This window comes from the organism of the source record quoted next, unplaced genomic scaffold, assembly GCF_019419815.1.
Source record: "Pyrus x bretschneideri cultivar Hongxiangsu unplaced genomic scaffold, Pyrus_bretschneideri_v1 Contig3, whole genome shotgun sequence".
In the NCBI taxonomy this organism is placed as follows: Eukaryota; Viridiplantae; Streptophyta; class Magnoliopsida; order Rosales; family Rosaceae; genus Pyrus; species Pyrus x bretschneideri.
Window position 1 is genome coordinate 6,024,330 of NW_025999612.1, and position 19,521 is coordinate 6,043,850.

At 39.3% G+C, this 19,521-nt stretch overlaps 3 protein-coding genes across 5 annotated transcripts in view; 2 read left to right on the plus strand and 1 right to left on the minus strand.

The window, feature by feature from the left end:
- Positions 1 to 19,521, plus strand: part of LOC103949296 — a 29,357-nt gene continuing 9,836 nt past the window's right edge. The window contains exons 1-4 of one of the 2 annotated variants that reach the window (XM_009360412.3): positions 44 to 2,037; positions 2,174 to 3,308; positions 3,447 to 3,567; positions 3,676 to 4,298. In XM_009360412.3, the coding sequence (XP_009358687.3) occupies positions 419 to 2,037; positions 2,174 to 3,308; positions 3,447 to 3,567; positions 3,676 to 4,007 (3,207 nt within the window). In that variant the 5' untranslated portion in view covers positions 44 to 418 and the 3' untranslated portion in view covers positions 4,008 to 4,298. Of the gene's footprint in view, positions 2,038 to 2,173; positions 3,309 to 3,446; positions 3,568 to 3,675; positions 4,299 to 19,521 lie in introns of those variants that run through there. The other variant, XM_048589513.1, reaches the window with a different exon arrangement.
- LOC103949294 (protein yippee-like At4g27745) lies at positions 5,125 to 7,036 on the minus strand. Of its 2 annotated transcripts, none has more exons than XM_048589517.1 (4): positions 6,705 to 7,036; positions 6,314 to 6,377; positions 6,069 to 6,176; positions 5,125 to 5,559 (listed from the first exon to the last, which is right to left on the minus strand). In XM_048589517.1, exons 3-4 carry the CDS (start codon positions 6,159 to 6,161, stop codon positions 5,332 to 5,334), a joined length of 321 nt encoding a protein of 106 aa, XP_048445474.1. In that variant the 5' UTR covers positions 6,162 to 6,176; positions 6,314 to 6,377; positions 6,705 to 7,036; the 3' UTR covers positions 5,125 to 5,331. The 2 variants fall into 2 exon arrangements, with proteins under 2 accessions (XP_048445474.1, XP_048445473.1); XM_048589516.1 differs by having other exon boundaries at positions 6,069 to 6,196; positions 6,705 to 7,035.
- On the plus strand, positions 13,392 to 17,617 carry LOC103949321. Its single transcript, XM_009360440.3, has 7 exons — positions 13,392 to 15,233; positions 15,334 to 15,508; positions 15,804 to 15,919; positions 16,039 to 16,249; positions 16,415 to 16,652; positions 16,774 to 16,918; positions 17,139 to 17,617. The coding sequence occupies exons 1-7, from the start codon at positions 14,001 to 14,003 to the stop codon at positions 17,457 to 17,459; spliced, it is 2,439 nt and encodes an 812-aa protein (XP_009358715.1). The 5' UTR covers positions 13,392 to 14,000; the 3' UTR covers positions 17,460 to 17,617.

Below are 19,521 nucleotides of genomic sequence, written 5' to 3' on the forward strand. Positions count from 1 at the left end.
TGGTCACCTCCACTTTAATGCATGCATTGCCATACTACTTCAAACAATCTTTTTTGAGTTTTGACTCGAAATTCAACTTATGGAGACAACCACAAAAAGTCAAACTGGTTATAGAAGTTAACGCGTTAAATGTCTGTTGAGTGGCGTGAGGGAGGGACATTCCCAAGATTGGATTCCTGAGTTCGTTCAGTTGACCGAAAACTCTTCGCCGCTCTTCATTTCTGTAATCGGAGCTTCTCCGGGGAAAACAAGGAGGAGGCCTCAGCAGCCACTCACGCGGCGGCCACGCTGTTCGGATTTTGAACAAAAAACTGGTCAGAAAAGTGAAACCAGTCGATCAGGTTAGACTTCAGATTGAAAGACAAACAATTATACAAAGTTAGGTGATTTTCTTGTTCGTAGTGGTGGTGTTGTAATCATGGCACTGTCCTTAGTTGGAGGGGCGGCCATAGGAGCGCTGTTCGGAGCCTTGTATGATGTCGTTAAGATATCGATAGGCAAGACTGCTATGCAGTATAAACCCCTCCTCAGAGATCTTAAATTCACACTAGACTCTCTAAGGCCGCGGATCATCCAACAGATAGGAGAACATAACGTGGAATTGGGTATTTCGAACGAAGATATAGAGAGCCTGCAAAGACAAATGGTGGAGGGTACAGAGCTCGTTAGGATGTTATCGAACCGTGGCACGTGGAGCTGCTACATCCTGTGCAGCTGCTGCAACTGCAATAAGCCGAGTTATGCGGAACAACTTGTTGAATTGGATAGGTCTCTTAGAATATTGTTGGAGATACTGAAGCTACAGGAAGCGCGGGATGTGAAGGAGGTCTTGCTTTTGGCTAGGAAGATCAACGACAAACAAGGTGAATTGGAAAGGAGAATGGCCGATTTGCTCAAAGGGCAGCAAGAGTCGGGGGACGGGGGAGAGTCATCGGGAAGTGGTGCAGAGACAACACCGAATGAACAAAATGGAGAGAATGGTGGACAACAAGTGGCGCCGTCAGGTGGAGGAGTAGGGGCTGCTGCTCTAGGAGCGGCGTTTCGGGTGTTGTTTGACACTGTTATGCAAGTGAAGGACAAGACTACCGTGCTTAAACGCCCCCTCGGAGATCTCAAATCAACACTAGACTCGGTAAAGCCGTTGATAGAAGAGGTGGCAGAATGTAGCAAGGTATTGAATCTCCCAAATGAGGAATTAGAAGATGTTAGAATACAAATGGAGAAGGGTGCAGAGCTTGTGAGCAATTGCTCAAAGATTCGTCGCTGGACTACCTATAAAATGTATGAGTATACCAACAAACTTCTTGGATTGGACGGATCGCTTCAAAGATTGTTAACTGTGCTAAGAGGGCAGTTAGCAAGGGATGTGAGGGAGAGCTTGGTTTCCGTAAGCAATATAGAGGCGGTGATCAATCAAATTGAAGGGAGTGGTGTGGTAAAATTACAAAATGAAGCTAAAGGTTCATGTGAAACACCCGCAGCCATGGCTAAGAGTGTAGTTGGATTGAATGCACTAAGTGTGGAGGGAACAAGGGACGTGACTGAGACATTGGATCCAGAAGTGAATATAAAGGTAGGGTGGCAGAAAGTTGAAGAGAGTTGGGTGGCACAAAGTAAAACTGAACATCCATCACGTACAGTTGGACAGGATGCAATGAACATGCAGGTGGGAGCAAGGAGTATGGAGGAGATCTCTGTAAGTGATGTAGAGCTGGGGCTCAAGCGAATTCAGCCTAAAGAAGTATCCAAACTTGATGCGCCATTTAGGGTATTGGGGAAGGATGTTCTTAAGGATGAGGAAGATGAGGAACTTGATGAGCAAGTGGAAGATCATCATGACAGGAAGAAGAAAGGAGCTGAGTCTGTGACAGGTGCAAGTGGAGACGGGATGGTGATTTGTAAAGCTGATGGGTGTGCAGTCGATCTGAGTGATGCAAAGGCGTATAATAGAAGGCATAGGGTGTGCGAACTTCATTCGAAGGCTCCACTTGTGATTGTGTCTGGTCTAAAGAGAAGGTTTTGCCATAAATGCAGCAGGTTTGGCCTCTCAACCTAGTTTTATAATTATCGTGCTGCTAATTTTTTTGCTTCTATGATTTCTGTCTGGTTTGGTTTTTGGATTTCAGTCTTAGTAATTTAGTTAGTTGTCCTGAATCTAAATGTTGTGTTGTAGATTTCATGATCTATCAGAATTTGATGACACCAAACAAAGTTGTCGTAGGCATTTTCCCTACATTGAACACCATGGTACAGCCACTCAGTTAAAGGACTTAAGTGGTGATATAGATAGGGTGATCAGTCAAACTGAAAGGAGTGGTGCGGTACAATCACAAAACGACCAAAGTGAAATTAAAGGTTCATATGAAGTGGTGGAAGCCACACCACCAGCAGTTGGATTGAATGTACCGAGTGTGCAGGGAACAAGGTATTCAAAGGAAACATTGCAGACCTCAGTGTGCAGGGAACAAGGGATTCATACAGAGCTAGGACTCAAGCAAATTCAGGGGAAAGACGTGTTTGATTCTGAACCTCCGTACGCTGAATACAAGGAAACTGAATACGTACCTCCATCGGTTACAACTGGCATGGATGTGCTTTTGAGAGGATTGAAGAGGTTTCTTCTTAATGATGAGGTGTCAGCGGTTGTGCTAACGGGTCCTGGGGGAAGCGGGAAAACCACATTAGCAAAATTCTTCTGTGAAGATGAGGAAGTCAAAAATATATTCAAGAACAACATCTTCTTTGTTCATGTTTCTGAAAATCCTAACTTGAGCATTATGGTACAAACACTGTATCAACAGATGGGTTTCCAGATACCTGCGTTGCAAGACGAATCAATTGCACTTCACTGGTTGCACCAATTTCTCATGAAAACAGCACTGCACCCATCAATGTTGGTCTTGGATGATGTTTGGCCTGGATCGGAATCCCTTCTTGACAAGTTTGATGAATTCAAAACACCAAATTACAAGATTATGGTGACATCAAGGTATGAATTTCCGGCATTTGGTTTTCCATATTATCTGAAACCACTGAATGCTGAAGATGAGATGACTCCTTCTCATCATTCCCTCGCACACAACATCGAATTACTGGATGATGACGACCTGATATGTGTTTCTCCGCCGTCCATCACATTTGATGATGAAGGCCCGATAACTCATTTTCCTGATTCCTCCGCGTCCTACTTCGGAGACGGAAGTTCTCATGTTTCAACAGCTATCAGGCCAATGGATCAATTTCATGATTCCTCCGCATCAACATTGAGAGATAAAAGCTCGTATGTTCCAAAAGATGCAGGGACAATGGTGAGTTCTTAGTCTGCAATGAACACCTACGAATTCTCATGCCTTCGTTTTTTTCGTTTGTGCAAACGCGTTCATACTGTTATCAACGTGGCTCAGGTGCTTATCCAACTTTAACATGCTCTCTTTCTTTCAATTTAGTTTGAGCCCGACAACCCTGTCAAGTCGACGCAGACATATATGCAGCAGAAGTTGGAACTGAAGGTGAGTGCCAGTGACAAAGCAATGAAGAAAGTCATGAAAGCTGTCCACGCCATAAAGGGTATTCTAATCTTTCTTGCCTAGTTTTGTTTACAGCACTCAATATGAGACGAATACAAAGTATTATGTAATGAAACCGTTTCATTTTTCGGGTGATTTGGATGAGCAGGGGTTCATTCGACCAGTTGGGACGCGAAGAACCAGAGGCTAACAGTGACGGGGCAGTTGGATCCGGCGCTAATAGCTACTAGGTTGAGAAAGATCGCTGCGAAAACAGAGGTAATATCAGTTGGGCCAGCGAAGGAAGAGATCAAAGAAGACAAGAAAGAGAAATTTCTTACCAAGACCGAAATAAAAGACGATAAGAAAGCGAGAAATCTCACTATGAAAGAGAGAATGGAAGACAAGAACCAAGAAAAGAAAGAGCGAAGTCTTACCTTGAAAGAGAAAATGGAGTACGAGAAAAGAGAAGAGGAGGAGAGATTCATTACGCCCAGGTGACACTGCCGTAAGAAATCTCTCTTCCGGCTCCTCCGGTGGCTGTCCTTGTATTTTGTTTGTAATCTATATAACGATAAAAGAGATTCATCCAAGAACACTGCGTCAGATGCCAACGATATCAAGGGTGTAGATCAGATAAACGTACATTTTCAACCAATACTGTAAAGGTTTCAGATAGCAAAACAGAAAACAGGGGTTAATTGTTGTACTGTGTTCCTGCTAGGGTGTATCATATCTGCATTTTTCCAAGACATTCATTTTATTCTTAATTATCTTTCAGGTTTTGGTACATCCATTTGCTTTAAGGTTTATATACGATGCTGCAATCATATACGTTGGTTTATATACGGTGCTGTGAACTACCTTATTTCTTGGAAATGAAAAATTCGAGAATCTGGCACATTGCTGATTGCATAAATCGCCCAAAACAACCTGACTCTAGCACTACAAAAATATTCTCTAACATTCCAGATCTTCAATTTGCCTGTCGGGGACAGGAGGCGCGCGACAACCATGTCAAGAAGACAGCAGAGCTTGCCGAGAAACCAACCAGCCCAATGTTAAAGGATTAGTACTGGCTTGATCAGCTGACTTGAAATCGAAGCTTAGAGAATCAGGTAACTTTGATCCCCGCCTCCAGGCGAAAGTACTGACAGTGGTTGATGTTTCTTATGGAGGAGAGGATGGTTTCAATCAGGCTGTTAAGTGCCGGCGGAGTTTCTGTCCAACGTGATATTTATACAGGAGCACAACTTGCCAGGAAGACACTTTGAAGAGGTTAACCATGGGCGTAGATGACACGCAAAAGGCTTTGGAGATGGGAGCGATTAACAGACTTATTGTGAGGGAAAATCTTGACAGCAATAGGTACGTGTTAAAAGAACTCGAAGACCGATGAGACTGTTGTATAACATTTCGACAAGGAGCAGGGAAACAATAAGAGCAACTTTCGGGATCTTGGCACCCAAGGAGATCTAGAGGTTCAGGCTGTTGACGAGCACAAGTGTTTTGGTTGTGATCTTAAGTTTGTCACCAACAAATCACACGAGGGTCGCAGTTCTGTCGAGGTTTTGGAGGCATTGGAGGGTTACCAAATGAATATTTCTAAACAGCTTACTGAATGAATTATTCACATCTTATTCAAATTAGTAATATGCCGGTTCCAGATACAATATTCACACAACAGACACAAGAGGAATCCACAACGAACAACAACAATTGAATTTTTCAATTGTTAAGACTTTGACAAGATAAATACAAGCACGAGCATCCATACACTTACATTTGACATGCAGATGGATGAACTTGAAAGCCTTCACAGATGCTACCAGTCTTCCTTGACTATCTTCGATTTCTCGAGAACGAATTTCCCTTCCTTGTACTTCTGTGTTTGCTCATAGGCACGTTCATACTTCCAACCCAGCACCTCATGGCAGTCGCAGCAGGAAACATCAGCGACCGTGTGCAGACCGGTCATGAGTTGTCTGTCTTCTTTTGGCCCGACTGTAATGTTCATTGCATGTGAAAACAGAAACGCTCGACCATTTCTACCCTATGATTTAATAAAATAGATAGTCGAATCATGTTTCTTGCAATCTTCTCATCATACTCAAATCCTGAAGACTGTCGTTTACACACACAATAACCATACGAACACAATGCAGAAAATAGAAACTCTCAACCAAATACAAGACAACCACTCGGCTCCTGGCATAGATAACCGAGTACAAATTGAATCTTCATTTCATTCTCAACATGCAAAAAGGCAAAATCTTTATCCCTCATTTACTCCCAAAATCCAAATGTAGTGAAAAGTAGACACCAATTCATGTCAAAACAAGAACGGACGAACGTTAGTTAATTGAGTATGAACTGAATCTTCATTTCAAATTAGGAAAAGGCTAAAATTGTATTCCTCATTTCCTCCAAATGTAGTGAAAAGTAAACACCAAATCATTTCATTGTAAAGACCGGATTTTTGTTAGTTATCCAATAAGCATAATGAGCGGCAATCAGAAAAACCACAACAACTTGATCAAACATCAAAGTAAAGTTGTTCACCTGAAAGGCTTTCGAAATGACATCGTCGTGAAGGGCAACATGGTTTCGGCAATTGCAGCAGCTGTACAACCTCGGCCCAACCAATTCCGCCATCGAAAATCGAAATTACTAAGAACAAGAACGGACCCCTTAAAGCCAAAATATACAAAATCAAGACCCTCTCCTTACAAAGGATCCAGCAATCAGCATAACTTCTTAGCAAAAAAATCAAAATTACAAAAATTCAAGAGTAACAAAACGCTTACCTTTTTAAACCAAAAGATATTGGTCTATATGATTTTGGATATCAACCAATCTTGTACGCAATTTCTGTTGACAGAACAAAACAGGACAGTGATTACGTGAAGAATCAAACAACTTAAGCCAATGATTAAGAGTAGTAATGGTGATCAGTTAAGCCAATAATTGCACAAAAACCCAACTTCTAAAACCACCACAAGATCAGAAACAAGGTAAAACTTCACAATAATTGGAAATGACTCGTGGCTTAAAAATAAAACTCAGAATTTAAAAAGTGAAAATTTTGAAACCTTTTCATTAATTATCAAATGGGCAGTGGATGATCACCTGAAAATGCACGAGATATTGAAGATGTGAAGATTAAATGGATGGATTAAGATTGATTAAGAGTTGTACCTGACCAGAGTGCCAGAGTGCCAGAGTGACTTTAGAGAAGAGAGAGAGAGAGAGAGAGAGAGAGAGAGAGAGAGAGAGAGTTTAATCGTAGTAGCAGTAAAGGAGAGATGCGTCAGTGTCTGGGGGTGGGAGGGGATTCTCTTTTCTCTTTTTCTTCGTCTTTCTTACTTGAATCGTTATGATTAAGTTATATTAATATTTTATATTAATTTTATAGATAAATTATATTTTATCACCCTAGGTTTGATGGAACTCATTGATGAAGATGATGGGGGGTGATGAACTGTGGGAGATGGAAGAAACTGGTGATTTGGATTTGGGGTAAAGCTATTGAAATCAAGGGCAAGAAGAGCAGTAAAGTGATGATAGCTGCCATCGACCCTAGTCACAACTACGGTCATCGGCGACAAGGAAAGACTAAAGACATGTCATTTCACCTAATTATCTGCCCCATGTTTTTTTTACTTAATTCTAGTTAACTTTATATTAAAAATTACTTTTACAATTTTGAAAAAAAAGTAACCAAGGTTAAGTGAAATGACACGTGACAGATGATTGGGTGTATGGTGCGCATACACAAAAGTTTATGTTTATGATAGTAAGCAAAAATGCTCACTTAGTCATTAGAGAAATTTCGATCATTTAATCTCAATAAAATAGTAGAATTATGAGGAATTAGTTCATTCACAGAATAGTGAGAAGGACTCTCCCCGAAAGAGAGAGAAATGACTTTAACGGACACTATTTATATAGTTTTGCATTCATTATCATGCCCACATTTGGGACTCTTACATAAATTAAAGGCTGTGTCTCGTGCACATTATTATTTGTATAAATTAAAGGCGAGTGGTCATGTATTACAGTGGTGAAAAAAAGTTAAGTTTTTGTATGACATCATAGTTTCGAATTCCATAGATAGCTAATCTAACATCTAATTTAACAAACTTTATCATTTTGACAAAAATAAAAAATAAAAACAAAAAAAAAAAAAAAAGAAAAGAGAGAATTTGAATGCAACTCTAAAAATATAAGTTTAAGACGGTCCATCATGCATATAATAAAATAAAATTTTGACTACTTAATTGTTTATTTCATTAGAGCGACAAACATTTTTTTTTTTTTATGAGACAATTTGTCACGTTATTATGGTACAATTTTTTTTTTCCCCTAAATTTATGTACATCAAGAAGATGCTCTTAGCTCTGATGATTGCATCTTGAGTCCCCATAAATTAAAGGCTAGGTTTCTCGCATATAATCATAATTCCATTATCTGTTTAGAGAGCAACGTGGCCTGATATTGGACAGTATTATATGGGATATTACAAATACATGCAAGTTGCAACACCGGCAATAGTATCAATTTTGGCAATTGCATTATAATGTTAGGAAAACTAAATTTTTAAACTAAATTTACATGTAAAATGATGTGTAACTAATAAGATACAAGTACATTAATTGACACTTAATTAATAATTCAATCATCAACAACTATATCATTTGATTTTAAAATTTTGATTTCACTAACATTACTCATCGAAAATAGCTACAACTTTTTAAACATAAAAATACTTGTTCAAGTCTTAAACTTAAAAACACAATACGTGAGTTTTTGAAGTTTTTTAACTCAACCAACCTCTGCTCCCTCCCTGATCCTCCTCTCTCCAATATCTGCCCCTCTCTCTCTCTCACTCTCTCTCCTCCAATTTTACAATCTCTTGTCTCTCTTGTCATTCTTCAATTTCTGCCTCTCCTCGCCAGAATCACTAAATCAAGTTTAGCCTCTACGATCTCATTTGTCCAATAAACCTCCTTGACTCAGTCATCAACATTGCATTGATTTTGAACTGTGGTGAGGGTTTTTTCTACACGCTAGCTGCCGTTGCCATTGTTGTGGAGCTAAAAATAATTCAAAAAATTATGCAGATACCATGTGGACTTTTGGATTAAAAGGAAAAAATTATCCTTGAGGTACACCGAAATTCCCATGCGCATGCAATGGACAATAACGACTCAATCAAGGAAAAGTCAAAGATGATCAATATGGTATTTATTCAAATCCTTCTCATCACTCCTCATCAATCCCTTATTGATTTTAGGCTTTTTAGTCAAAAATAGTCTCTAAGATTTGCATGATTTCTCACTTTGGTCCCTGAGATTTGAAATCGATAGAATTGGTCCTTGAGTTTGTCCACAATCAATCTTTCTGGTCATTCCATGAAAAACCTCCATTAAATAAGAGTAAAATGACAAAAATACCTCAATTTTTGTTAAATCATTTTGGCATATTGCTTATTATATTGAGGGTAATTTTGTCATTTTAATCCTTATCTAACATAAATTTTACTGAAGGACCAAAATGATTGATGGTGGACAATCTCATGGATCATTTTTATTGATTTCAAATCTTAGGAACCAAAGTGAGGAGTTAGGCAAATCTCATGAACCATTTTAGCTAAAAAACCTTGATTTTATTCAAAAGGTAACTCCAAAAACTTTCTATTTAAATTAGGAATAATTGGGTGAATAATTGCAAGATATTATTTCACATAGTATCTTGCTATTATTCACTCAATTACACCATATATGCCCGATTCATTAATTTCAAGATATTATTTCCCAAAACTTCCTATTTAAATTTCGCTTTGTCATAAAGAATTTTGATGGCCAATTTGTTTAGCATGCGTCTACGTTATAACAAATGCAGCTACAGCTACACACGAAGGCAACCAAAAACTTCAAAGTAGAGCTGGGAGGGCTTCTTGGGGAGAGTATAGCTTGCTCTGGCAGGTGAAAGAGTAATAGCTGCTAAGAAAACGATAGAGATTTTGAAGTTACTTAAAAACATTCTCAACTACACATTTTTTCAAAAAAGTCTCCCCTTTCTCTCTTTAAAACTTTCTCTGTGAAACACAATTCTAATAACTTTTGTCACTGGCCCTAGCCTTTGGCTTTGGGTGCCAGAGGCATCCACCCCTCATTCCTTCCTTCCTTCCTTCTTTCCCCTATCTTCTCGATTTTCTCCTGAGTTTTCTCAATTTCTCTCTTCTTTGCCCTCTCCCTCTCTTTCTCCCATATCATGTCCTTTGTTCCTTTCGCCTTTTCCAGTTTTCTTCCTATCTTTTTTATTCTTGGTTCTCTCTTAATTTTAATCTCAATTTTCCTTAAGCCAAGCCCCCAATTATCCCAGACTTCAAGCCCCTTATTCGGCGTTTTTCCTCTACTTTTATTGCTTTTTGTCTTTTCCTCCCCTCTCCCTAGCTGTGATGCTTCATCCCCATCCCACTATGTGCTTGGATCAGCGGGCTCCAATTTGAAATTGGATACCATATTCATTTCCCTCCCTCACTTCCTTTCCCTCAACTAGCATACCGGATCCCATCGAGGCCTAGTGTTGGGTATTTTACGTACCCCTTAACCTCACTCTCTACCCATATGTTACTTTGTTTGTATATATTTGTAGGGGTTCGTGAAGAGAACTTGGATTTGATTTTTATTTTCTCGGTTCAGAGTTTTGCTTCTTCCAAGGATGTGACGACAGCGGCGGTGTGGTCTTTGTTGCTGGAGAATAGGGTTTTGTTGTTTGTTTTTTACAACCTTTGTGCCTAAGCTAGTGTGGCTCTTCCATTGTTTCTTGGGTTGCCGCTTAGGCCTTTTACTTTGTTTGTAATTGTCTACCTTATTCTTTTTGTGCCTTGTACTAATTTTTAATGTAATGAAAATGATCTTCGTGATAAAAAAAAAAAAAATTACTTAAACCTTCAGGTCGTGTTTGGTACACTGGATAAGATTAATAATACGGAGTACGGTGTTTGGTGTTTGTTCGTATTAGATAGCCACCAAATTAAATAATCCGAGCCCACTTATTTTATATGGTAAGGACCCGTTTCCTTATCCCCTCTAAAACCACGGTACAATTTAGTCGGCTTCCTGAGAACGCACCATCGCTCTCTCATTCCTGTTGAAAACGCACTCTCGCTCTCTTTTCCTCTCCATACGGTACAAGAAAATCTCTCGCTCTCTCCTTCCTCTCCAACCGCACCGGTCCTTTCCAGACGCACTACTCCCAGGTTTGTCTTCTCATTCTTCTTCTTCTTCCCAGGTTCCGCCCCTCCCTCTGTTCTTCCCCCTCCTTCTATTTTTCTTGCAATTTTCTTTCAATTGTTTGAATCTAGTTATTGTTTTCTTTGTAATTATGCAATTGATTATGTAATTTTGTGTTTTAATTAGAATTTTCGAATTTAGGGTTTGTTGTTGGGGTCAAATACTTGAGACTCGAAGCTCTCAAAGGCCATTTCCTTTTTTCTTGAATTCCTGCGATTCTTTAATCCAAAACCTTCAAACCCTTTTCTGGAATTTCAATCCCAACCCACTGAGTGGAAGAGAAAGAGGGCATACTCTGCATGTTTGAGTGATGAGGTTGGCATCCATTGGGAAGAAAACCCTGCGATGGAGCAACATTGGAAGAAGGGCAACTTGAATAAGAAGTATGATCAGTGTTTGAGATGTGAAACTCGTCATCTTCATGAGCAAGAAAAAGAGTTTGTGAGAATTTGGGCAGATGTTTTTGATAGAGATTAATGCGTTCTACAACTTGAACGAGAAGTATGATTAGTGTTTGAGATGTGAAACTTGTCAAAAAAAAATTTTTCCTCTTTCTTATGTGGTTCAGTACCAAATACAGTATAAATAATACGGTTATTAGTCTGATACTGCACCAAACACCCAACTAATTTAGTCAGTATTATCCAGTGGTTATTTATCCTATCCGACAAAAATAGTCAGTACAGTCCGAGCTGCCAAACGAGGCCTCAATATATCTCCATGGCTGCAAGGCCCTTTGACTTGCCCGGTTATACAACTACTAGGGTTTTTTTAATTATTTTCTTTCATTTTATATTTTTTGTCCTATAACATTCATCCGACCATTGGGCCATCCCTAATGGGGTAGGGTCCCAAACTTTTGATCTGAGGTTTTTTGGATTAATTAAACTAACATCCCCTTAAACTTATCGAGATTTTACAAAAATTTTTTAGAAATTACATTAACATTTTTTGAAATTTTAATTAATTTACACATAACCCTTTTTACCCAAATTTCAGCTAAATTTTTTTAGATACAAATTTAGCCTTATGATCACATAAGAAAATGAAAAATAAATAAACTTTTATAAAGGAATAGAAAAAAAAAACAATAAAAAAAAAAAAAAAAATTCCCAAGCAGCCAACTGTCTCCTTGTCGATCAAGCACCCTTTTCCCCACTGCTTTGCCATGGCTTCCTGCAAGCCATCCCTTTTTTTTTCACACCTACAGCCTTGTCTCTAACTGGGCCTCTCTATCCTTATCTCTAATTCTCTCCCTAGAGTTGTGGCAGAATCGTAGAGATCTTGATGGTGGTTCGAATGAGGCTAGTAAAGCCGTGGCGGCTGGGTTTGGAGCTGGAGGAGCTGCTTCTGTTGTACAATCAGAATCACATACCGAAAGCACCTTGAATGGAAGCTAAATAGCTGCTTCCAAGTCTTATGTATTTGTTAGGCCCCAGCCATTGCTATTGTTACTTTCTTAACCCAAACCCAGATTGTGACCGAAATCCATATCAAAATTCAATCTCCGACCTAATTCTTTCATGTGTATTTACCATTCACCTTAAATTTATAATCTTTTTTTGTGAATGATTGAAGAGATTGTGGTGAAAAATGAAAATTTGTAGCGAGAGTGACGGAGGCAGTTAGGGCTCTGACTGTTTGATTTAAATTTTTTTTTTTTAATATTTAACGTTTTAATTTGTTTTTTTTATATGTATTTATATAAAGAAATTAGTAAATAAAAATAGAGCTTTTCTTTAATTATATGGGGAAATTAGTAAATTTATAATCAGATTTTTTACTCAAAGGTTTATACGAAAGAATGTACTTTCTCTCCTTGTGGGATTGTGTTTGATAAACCTAATCTTCCCCAAGCGCTCGGTTTCTCTAGTTTGTGTTTTGTACTTTTTTCTGCAATCTCCCTGTTCTAATTTATTGGGTGTTTTGAACTTTGTGTGCCATTATAGAAGGAGAAGAAATTTTTAGTTGTGATGGGAACACAAGTGGTACACCACGTGTTTTAGAAGTGGTGGGAAATTTTATTTTTTAAGTTATTAACTTTTTAACACACATATCCTACTATTTATATAATGACATATAATGTACTATTCCGTGTACAGATCGTATTGAAAAATCCCTCATGAAAGGAGATGGAGGAATTTATTACAGGAATCTACTTCATATAGTTAATGAGGATAAAGGAAGTCCACCTACTTCTAAATCAGAACTCTACTGCAAAAGTAAATATCCTTTGAACTACAGGTACTCAAATCTAAACTTCCTCTTTGTAGTTGTTTTACTTGCTCACCAGTTAGAAGAAGTGCAAACGGAAGATCTGGTTGTGGAGCGTTAAAACTTCAAGGAATGTTAGTGCAATGTTTCAAATACGAGTAAATTTTGTAAAAACTCGATAAGTCTTAGGATGTGTTAGTGTAATTAATCCGATATTTTTTTTTATACAATGATATGATTACACTAAGGGAATGAAATAATAAATTAGTTGCACTATCATCATTTTTTAGGGAAAGTAATTCTCGCCGAATCCTTTTCCTTAGGATCTCGGGAATCATATAATCATATCCGTTCATCGTACATCGTGCAATCAGAAATTATTTTAAATTTTAAAATTAAATACAAATAGTATCTAACGAAAACTGACTGCACGATGAATGATAAACATACATGATTACACTATCCCCAGGATCCTTAGGAAAATGATGCAACGAGGATCCTTTTCCATTTTTGAGATTCAAACTTAGGATTTTTTACTCATAAGTAAAAAAACAAAACAAAACAAAAAAAAAAAAAAAAAAAAATTCTTATAGGTAACCTGTAGTACAAGGTAACTTTCGATCAAAGTTAATTTGCTAGGTAAAGAATGCGTGAGATTTATTTCAAAAAAAAAAAAAAAAAAAAAAAAAAAGTAGCAAACTTTTATAATTTATGAAGTCAGTCTCCTACACCAGTCAACCGCTTAACATTTCCACCCAGCCCGAAATCTGTATCTTCCTGTGGATGGGGAAGGCTTCGTGGAGGCTGGGCACAGGAGGAAAATCCATATCCGCATTATGGTCCGCCACCAACTGCCAGCGGATTCGAGCAAAACTGGTCTGAATCCGACTGATCAGTAATAAGGTTTGTCAATTTAGATCGAGTCGAATACAAGTTTTCTGTTTTTTGCGTGTAGGGAGTTTTCGGAAGCTCGTATATCATGGCAGTGGCTTTGGTTGGAGGGGCTGCGATAGGAGCACTGTTTGGAGTACTGTATGATGTCGTAAAGGAATCGATGGGAAGGACTGTTATGCAGTACAAACCCCTCCTTGAAGATCTCAAGTTCACACTAGACTGTTTACGACCGCGGATCATACAAGAGATAGGAGATCATAACGTGGCACTGGGTCTCCCAAACGATGACATAGAACGTCTCCAACAACAAATGGAGGAGGGTATAAAGCTCGTTGGCAGGTTATCGAAGCTTAGCATGTGGAACTGCTACGTCTTGTGCAGTTGCTGCAAATGCTCGGAGCCGAGCTACACTGATCGACTTATTCAATTGGATAGGTCTCTTAGAGCACTGTTAGAAGTGCTGAGGTTGCAGGAAGCCAGGGACATGAAGGAGAACTTGCTTTTGAATAGGAAGATATACGAAAAACAAGATGAATTGGCAACAAGGCAGTCGGAAATACTGAAAATTGCAGGGGAGATACTGAGAGCGCAGCAGGAAGATAAGGGTGTGCAAGAGCTTTCAGGAAGTAATGCACAAACAGTGGTGCAGGAGCAAATTGGAGGCAGTGGTGTGCAGCAAGCGGCATCAATAAACAGAGGAGGAGCTGCTCTAGGAGCAGTGTTTGAGGTACTATTTAGTGCCGTTCAACAAACGAAGGAGAAGACGAGGATGTTTAAACGCATCCTGGGACATCTCGAGTCCACGCTAGACTCCATAAAGCCATTGATAGAAGAGATTGCAGAATATAACAAGGTATTGCATCTTACAGAGGAAGAACTTGAAAGTTTTAGAGTAGAGATGGAGAAGGGTGTAGAGCTCGTTCGCAAGTGCTCAAAGGTTAGTCTTTGGGCAAGCAACAAAAAGTATGAATATACCAACAAACTTCTTGGATTAGATGAATCTCTTCAAAGATTGATAAATATACTGAGAGTGCAACTAGCAAGGGATGCGAGAGAAAGCTTGGTTTCGGTAGCTAATATGGAGACGGTGACCAAGCAAATTGAAGAGAGTGGTATGATACAATATGATCAAACAGAAAGTCGGCGTCCATTAGTTGAACTTCCATCGGCTACCGTTGGTTTGGATGTATTGAGTGTGCAGGGAGCAGGGAAGATGACGAAAACAAGGGAATTAGAGGAGGGGGCCAAGAAAATTGAAGGGAGTGGTGTTGTACAAAATCAAACTGAAATTCATGGTTCTTCAAATATGGTTTCAATGGTATGTCTAAATTCTCTTCATTCTTTATTCTTTTAAATAAATCGTGCATTTGGAAGCCTAGTTTTGAACACTATACTGATGCGGGATTGTTCATAAACAGGAAGAGTCTGAAACCGCATTTGAGCCGCAACAAGTCTTCTCGGAATTTGGCACAATCCACGAGAATACGCAGGGTAGCAGACCTGATACTTCTCCAAGGTTCTCCAATTGGTTCAGTAGTAGAGCCAAAAAAAGAGGAAAAAGTGGGAGCGAATATGGGCAGAAACGTGTGAAAGGTAGTGAAAATCCGACGGGTTATTATTGCAAGTGCACATATTCGTTTTTTGATATCAATACTAGACGAACCAGAAATTTTCCTGAAATTTTATCAACCAAATGATGTGGCAAGTCACAAGAAAGTATCTTAGGGACCATTTGATAACTTTTTCAGTTTCTAGTTTTGGATTTTATTTTGGTATATGTATCGTTGGTCTATTATGTTATGTCATTGACAACGTCATGTACCTATAATAAGATGCTCTTTATTAACATGGCATCAGAAATTTATGAATAATTTTTTCCTGGCAACAGAACTCTCTGCCATTTATGATTTTAAATCATACGCCTACAAAGAGTTGAGAAACGCAACTGAAGATTTTGGTCCAGCCAATAAAATCGGGGAAGGCAGTGTTGGTTCTGTCTACAAGGTAAGTTCACATCTACTTTTTTAATGTATGAGTTTGTAACCATTGCTTCCGCATTTGGTAAATAATTGTCTACAAGGTTAGTGACACCTATTTCAATTGCTTCTGTGAATAATCATCAGGGACGCCTTAAAGATGGAACTATAGCTGCTGTAAAAGTTCTTTCAGATGGATGGACTGCAGGATCGCGGGAGTTTTTGAATGAGATTCAAGTGGTCTCAAAAATAATGCATAAAAATATAGAGAGGCTGTATGGCTGTTGTTGTGAAGGGAACCGAAGAATTTTGGTCTGTGAATACCTCGAGAATAATAGTCTTGCACAGACTCTTTTTGGTAAGTAGATACCTTCCTTCTCGAGCTGAAATTCCTTTCTGATCTTTAGAAGAGAGTGAGTGATTACACAAATGTGTTATTTCCATTTTAACTGAGTCAGTCCTTTTCTGAGCTTAATTTGTTCATTACTGAGAATCGTATTTAAATGAGCTGTTTTTATTTCAGGTGAAGGTAAGAATCAGGTCCAGTTTAGTTGGCAAACACGGCGTGAAATATGCATCGGGGTTGCACGTGGGCTTGCCTTCCTTCATGAGGGTATAAGGCGACATATTATCCATAGAGACATCAAAGCAAGCAAAATTCTCCTCGATAAAGACCTAGTGCCTAAAATTTCAGATGTTGGTCTTGCGAGACTTACTCCAGCCAGCACGACGCATGCTAGCACCCGTGTTGCAGGGACAATGTAAGTTGTGATGTCTCTCTTTCTTTTTGGTGTCTTTAAAATTCAACAGTTCTCTCTTTGTTGATCTATCTTAATCCAAATATTTACTGCCTTGCAATTACGTCTTTGTTTCTGGTATTAGAGGTTATATTGCACCGGAGTACGCAATACGAGGGCAATTGACAAGGAAAGCAGATGTTTATAGCTTTGGGGTGCTCCTTCTGGAAATAGTCAGTGGCAGATGTAATACTTATAGACAACTTGACGGACCGTATCTGCTTGAAAGGGTATGTATTTCAGGTTGTGCCATATGGGATTTTCGTAGATGCAATTGTTTTCATTTTCCCTGTTTCTTGACTGTTAAATAAACTATCGAGTCAAGGAGCAAAATCACTCTGCCTAATACTATGGTGGATCGTCTGTTTATAAAGAATTATGCACAGCAGATACCGAATCTATTACCGTAGGCATTGTTGTTGATGATAAGTGCCTATTCTTGTATTGCAGGCATGGCAACTCTACGTACAGAGGGCGCTTGTTGGGCTGGTAGACACATCAATGCGCAATGATTGTGACACGGAGGAGGCTTGTAGATTCTTACAGATTGGTCTCATCTGCACCCAGGACACTCCGAAACTCAGGCCACTCATGACAACTGTGATTAAGATGCTGACAGGAGAGGTGGATGTCAACGACTGTAATATATCAAAGCCAGGCTCAGTATCGGATTTCATGGATCTTGAAGTACGAGACCCTGCCAGTAGTGTTAGCATACACTCCTCAGCTCCCATGTCATCACTTCAAAGTTCAAGCAAGAGAAGTCATTAGGCAGCTCAAGGAGTTGAAATGGATAAACGGTTAACTGCAACTCTTGTAGCAAATCTGGTGATTAGTTAAAATTAACCAGACAATTATGGTTAATCACATTGTTTGTACTGTATGTGTAAGGAAAAGTGTGAAGAAATGCAAAGTCTGAATTTCTTCTTGTTATTGATCAAACTAGGGTTACAATATTATATAGAGTCCCCAAGCAATTCGGATCCTACACTAAAGCCTATGAACAAGGCAGTCAAATACAAAACAAGTAAGTGAATAACTAATTAAGTATTTACAATATTTACTTAATCAATCTAAGATTCATTCCTTAACACTCCCCCTCAAGTTGGAGTGCATGTTAATGACACCCAACTTGCTGAGTAGTGTTTCAAACTGTGTTGAACTCAATGGCTTGGTAAAGATGTCAGCTGGTTGATCAGATGTTCGTATGTAGGGTGTACGAACCATTCCCCCTTGAATCTTCTCTCTTACCAGATGACAATCAATTTCTATATGTTTTGTCCATTCATGAAACACCGGATTCGAAGCAATATACATGGCTGCTTGATTGTCACAAAACAATGTGACTGGTTGTGGATGACTCACATTCAAATCCTTTAAAATGTTCTTCAACCAAGTAATCTCACAGCATGTAGTGGCCATGGAACGGTATTCGGCCTTTGCACTGGAGCAAGATACAGTGGTTTGTTTCTTCGTTTTCCAAGAAATCGGTGCTTGACCAAGCTGAATGCAGTAACCAGTTATTGACCTCCTCGTATCTTTGCATCTAGCCCAGTCAGCATCACAAAATGCCTTTAATTGTAATGATCCTGTGGAAGGTAGAAAAATACCCTGTCCCGGTTCACCTTTGATATACTTGAGAACCTTGTGTGCTACTTCAAGATGTGGTTGTCGAGGCTTTTCCATGAATTGACTCAGCATGTGGACGTCATAGGCTAGGTCCGGCCTTGTTATGGTCAAGTAGATTAATCTACCTACAAGCCTTCTGTATGGTGATGCATCAATTAACGGCTTTCCTTCTGTCTCCGTGAGCAAAATGTTCTGTTCTATGGGAAATCTTGAAGGTTTGGCACCCAAAAACCCCGCATCATCTAATATATCCAATGCATACTTCCGTTGACACAAAGTTATGCCATGTTTGGACCGCGCAACCTCTATCCCCAAGAAATATTTAAGTTAGCCCAAGTCTTTCAATTTGAGTTGTTGCGAGAGAAACCGCTTTGTATCTTCAATTTCTTGCAAATTATTTCCTGCCAGTATTACATCATCAACATAGACTAGCAAAGCGCTGAAGTTACCTTGATGACTTCAGACGAATAGTGAGTAATCAGACCATGATTGGTGAAATCCGGCAGCCTTGAGAGCATTGGAGAGTTCAAGAAACCATTTCCTCGAAGCTTGTTTTAAGCCATATAAAGATTTATGTAACTTGCATACACGAGTCTCCCCTTTTCGGCTGAAACCAGGAGGCAAGTGCATGTAAACTTCCTCATCGAGGTCACCATGTAAAAAGGCATTGTTAACATCGCGTTGGTGCAAGTGCCACCCATGGACAGCAGCCACACTAAGTAGGACACAAACAGTGGTCAATTTGGCAACATGAGCAAATGTTTCTTGGTAATCAACACCTTCAATTTGACTATAGCCCTTCGCAACTAATCATGCTTTGTACCGCTCGATAGTCCCATCAGGTTTCAGTTTGACCTTATACACCCATTTACGACCAATGGGTCGTTTGTGGTGTGGCAGAGGAATGAGGGACCGAGTGTTGTTAGCCTGAAGAGCCTCAAGTTCGTGCTTCATGGCAGCACGCCAATTTGGATTTTGGACAGCCTGCAAAAAAGTGGTAGGTTCTGGGATGGCTGTGACGTTAGTGACAAAAGCTTTATAGGTTAGAGATAGCCGGTGGTAAGATAAGTAGTGAAAGAGAGGGTGAGAGGTACTTGAGGACTTGATCACATTCGTAGAAGAAGAAGGATCAGGTCTTGATAGGAGAGAAATCTTGACATGAAAATCCTGCAAAAAGGTGGAAATTTTGGTGGGGCGTGTACCG

What these genes read in the sequence shown, in the direction of transcription:
- LOC103949294 (XM_048589517.1), bottom strand. Translation starts at nt 6,161, where the DNA reads ATGGCGGAATTGGTTGGGCCGAGGTTGTACAGCTGCTGCAATTGCCGA. An exon ending in TCATTTCGAAAGCCTTTCAG is followed by an intron (nt 5,560 to 6,068) that starts GTGAACAACTTT and finishes ATTAAATCATAG; the next exon opens with GGTAGAAATGGTCGAGCGTT.
- LOC103949321 (XM_009360440.3), top strand. Translation starts at nt 14,001, where the DNA reads ATGGCAGTGGCTTTGGTTGGAGGGGCTGCGATAGGAGCACTGTTTGGA. An exon ending in TGGGCAGAAACGTGTGAAAG is followed by an intron (nt 15,509 to 15,803) that starts GTAGTGAAAATC and finishes TCCTGGCAACAG; the next exon opens with AACTCTCTGCCATTTATGAT. An exon ending in TCTTGCACAGACTCTTTTTG is followed by an intron (nt 16,250 to 16,414) that starts GTAAGTAGATAC and finishes TTTTTATTTCAG; the next exon opens with GTGAAGGTAAGAATCAGGTC.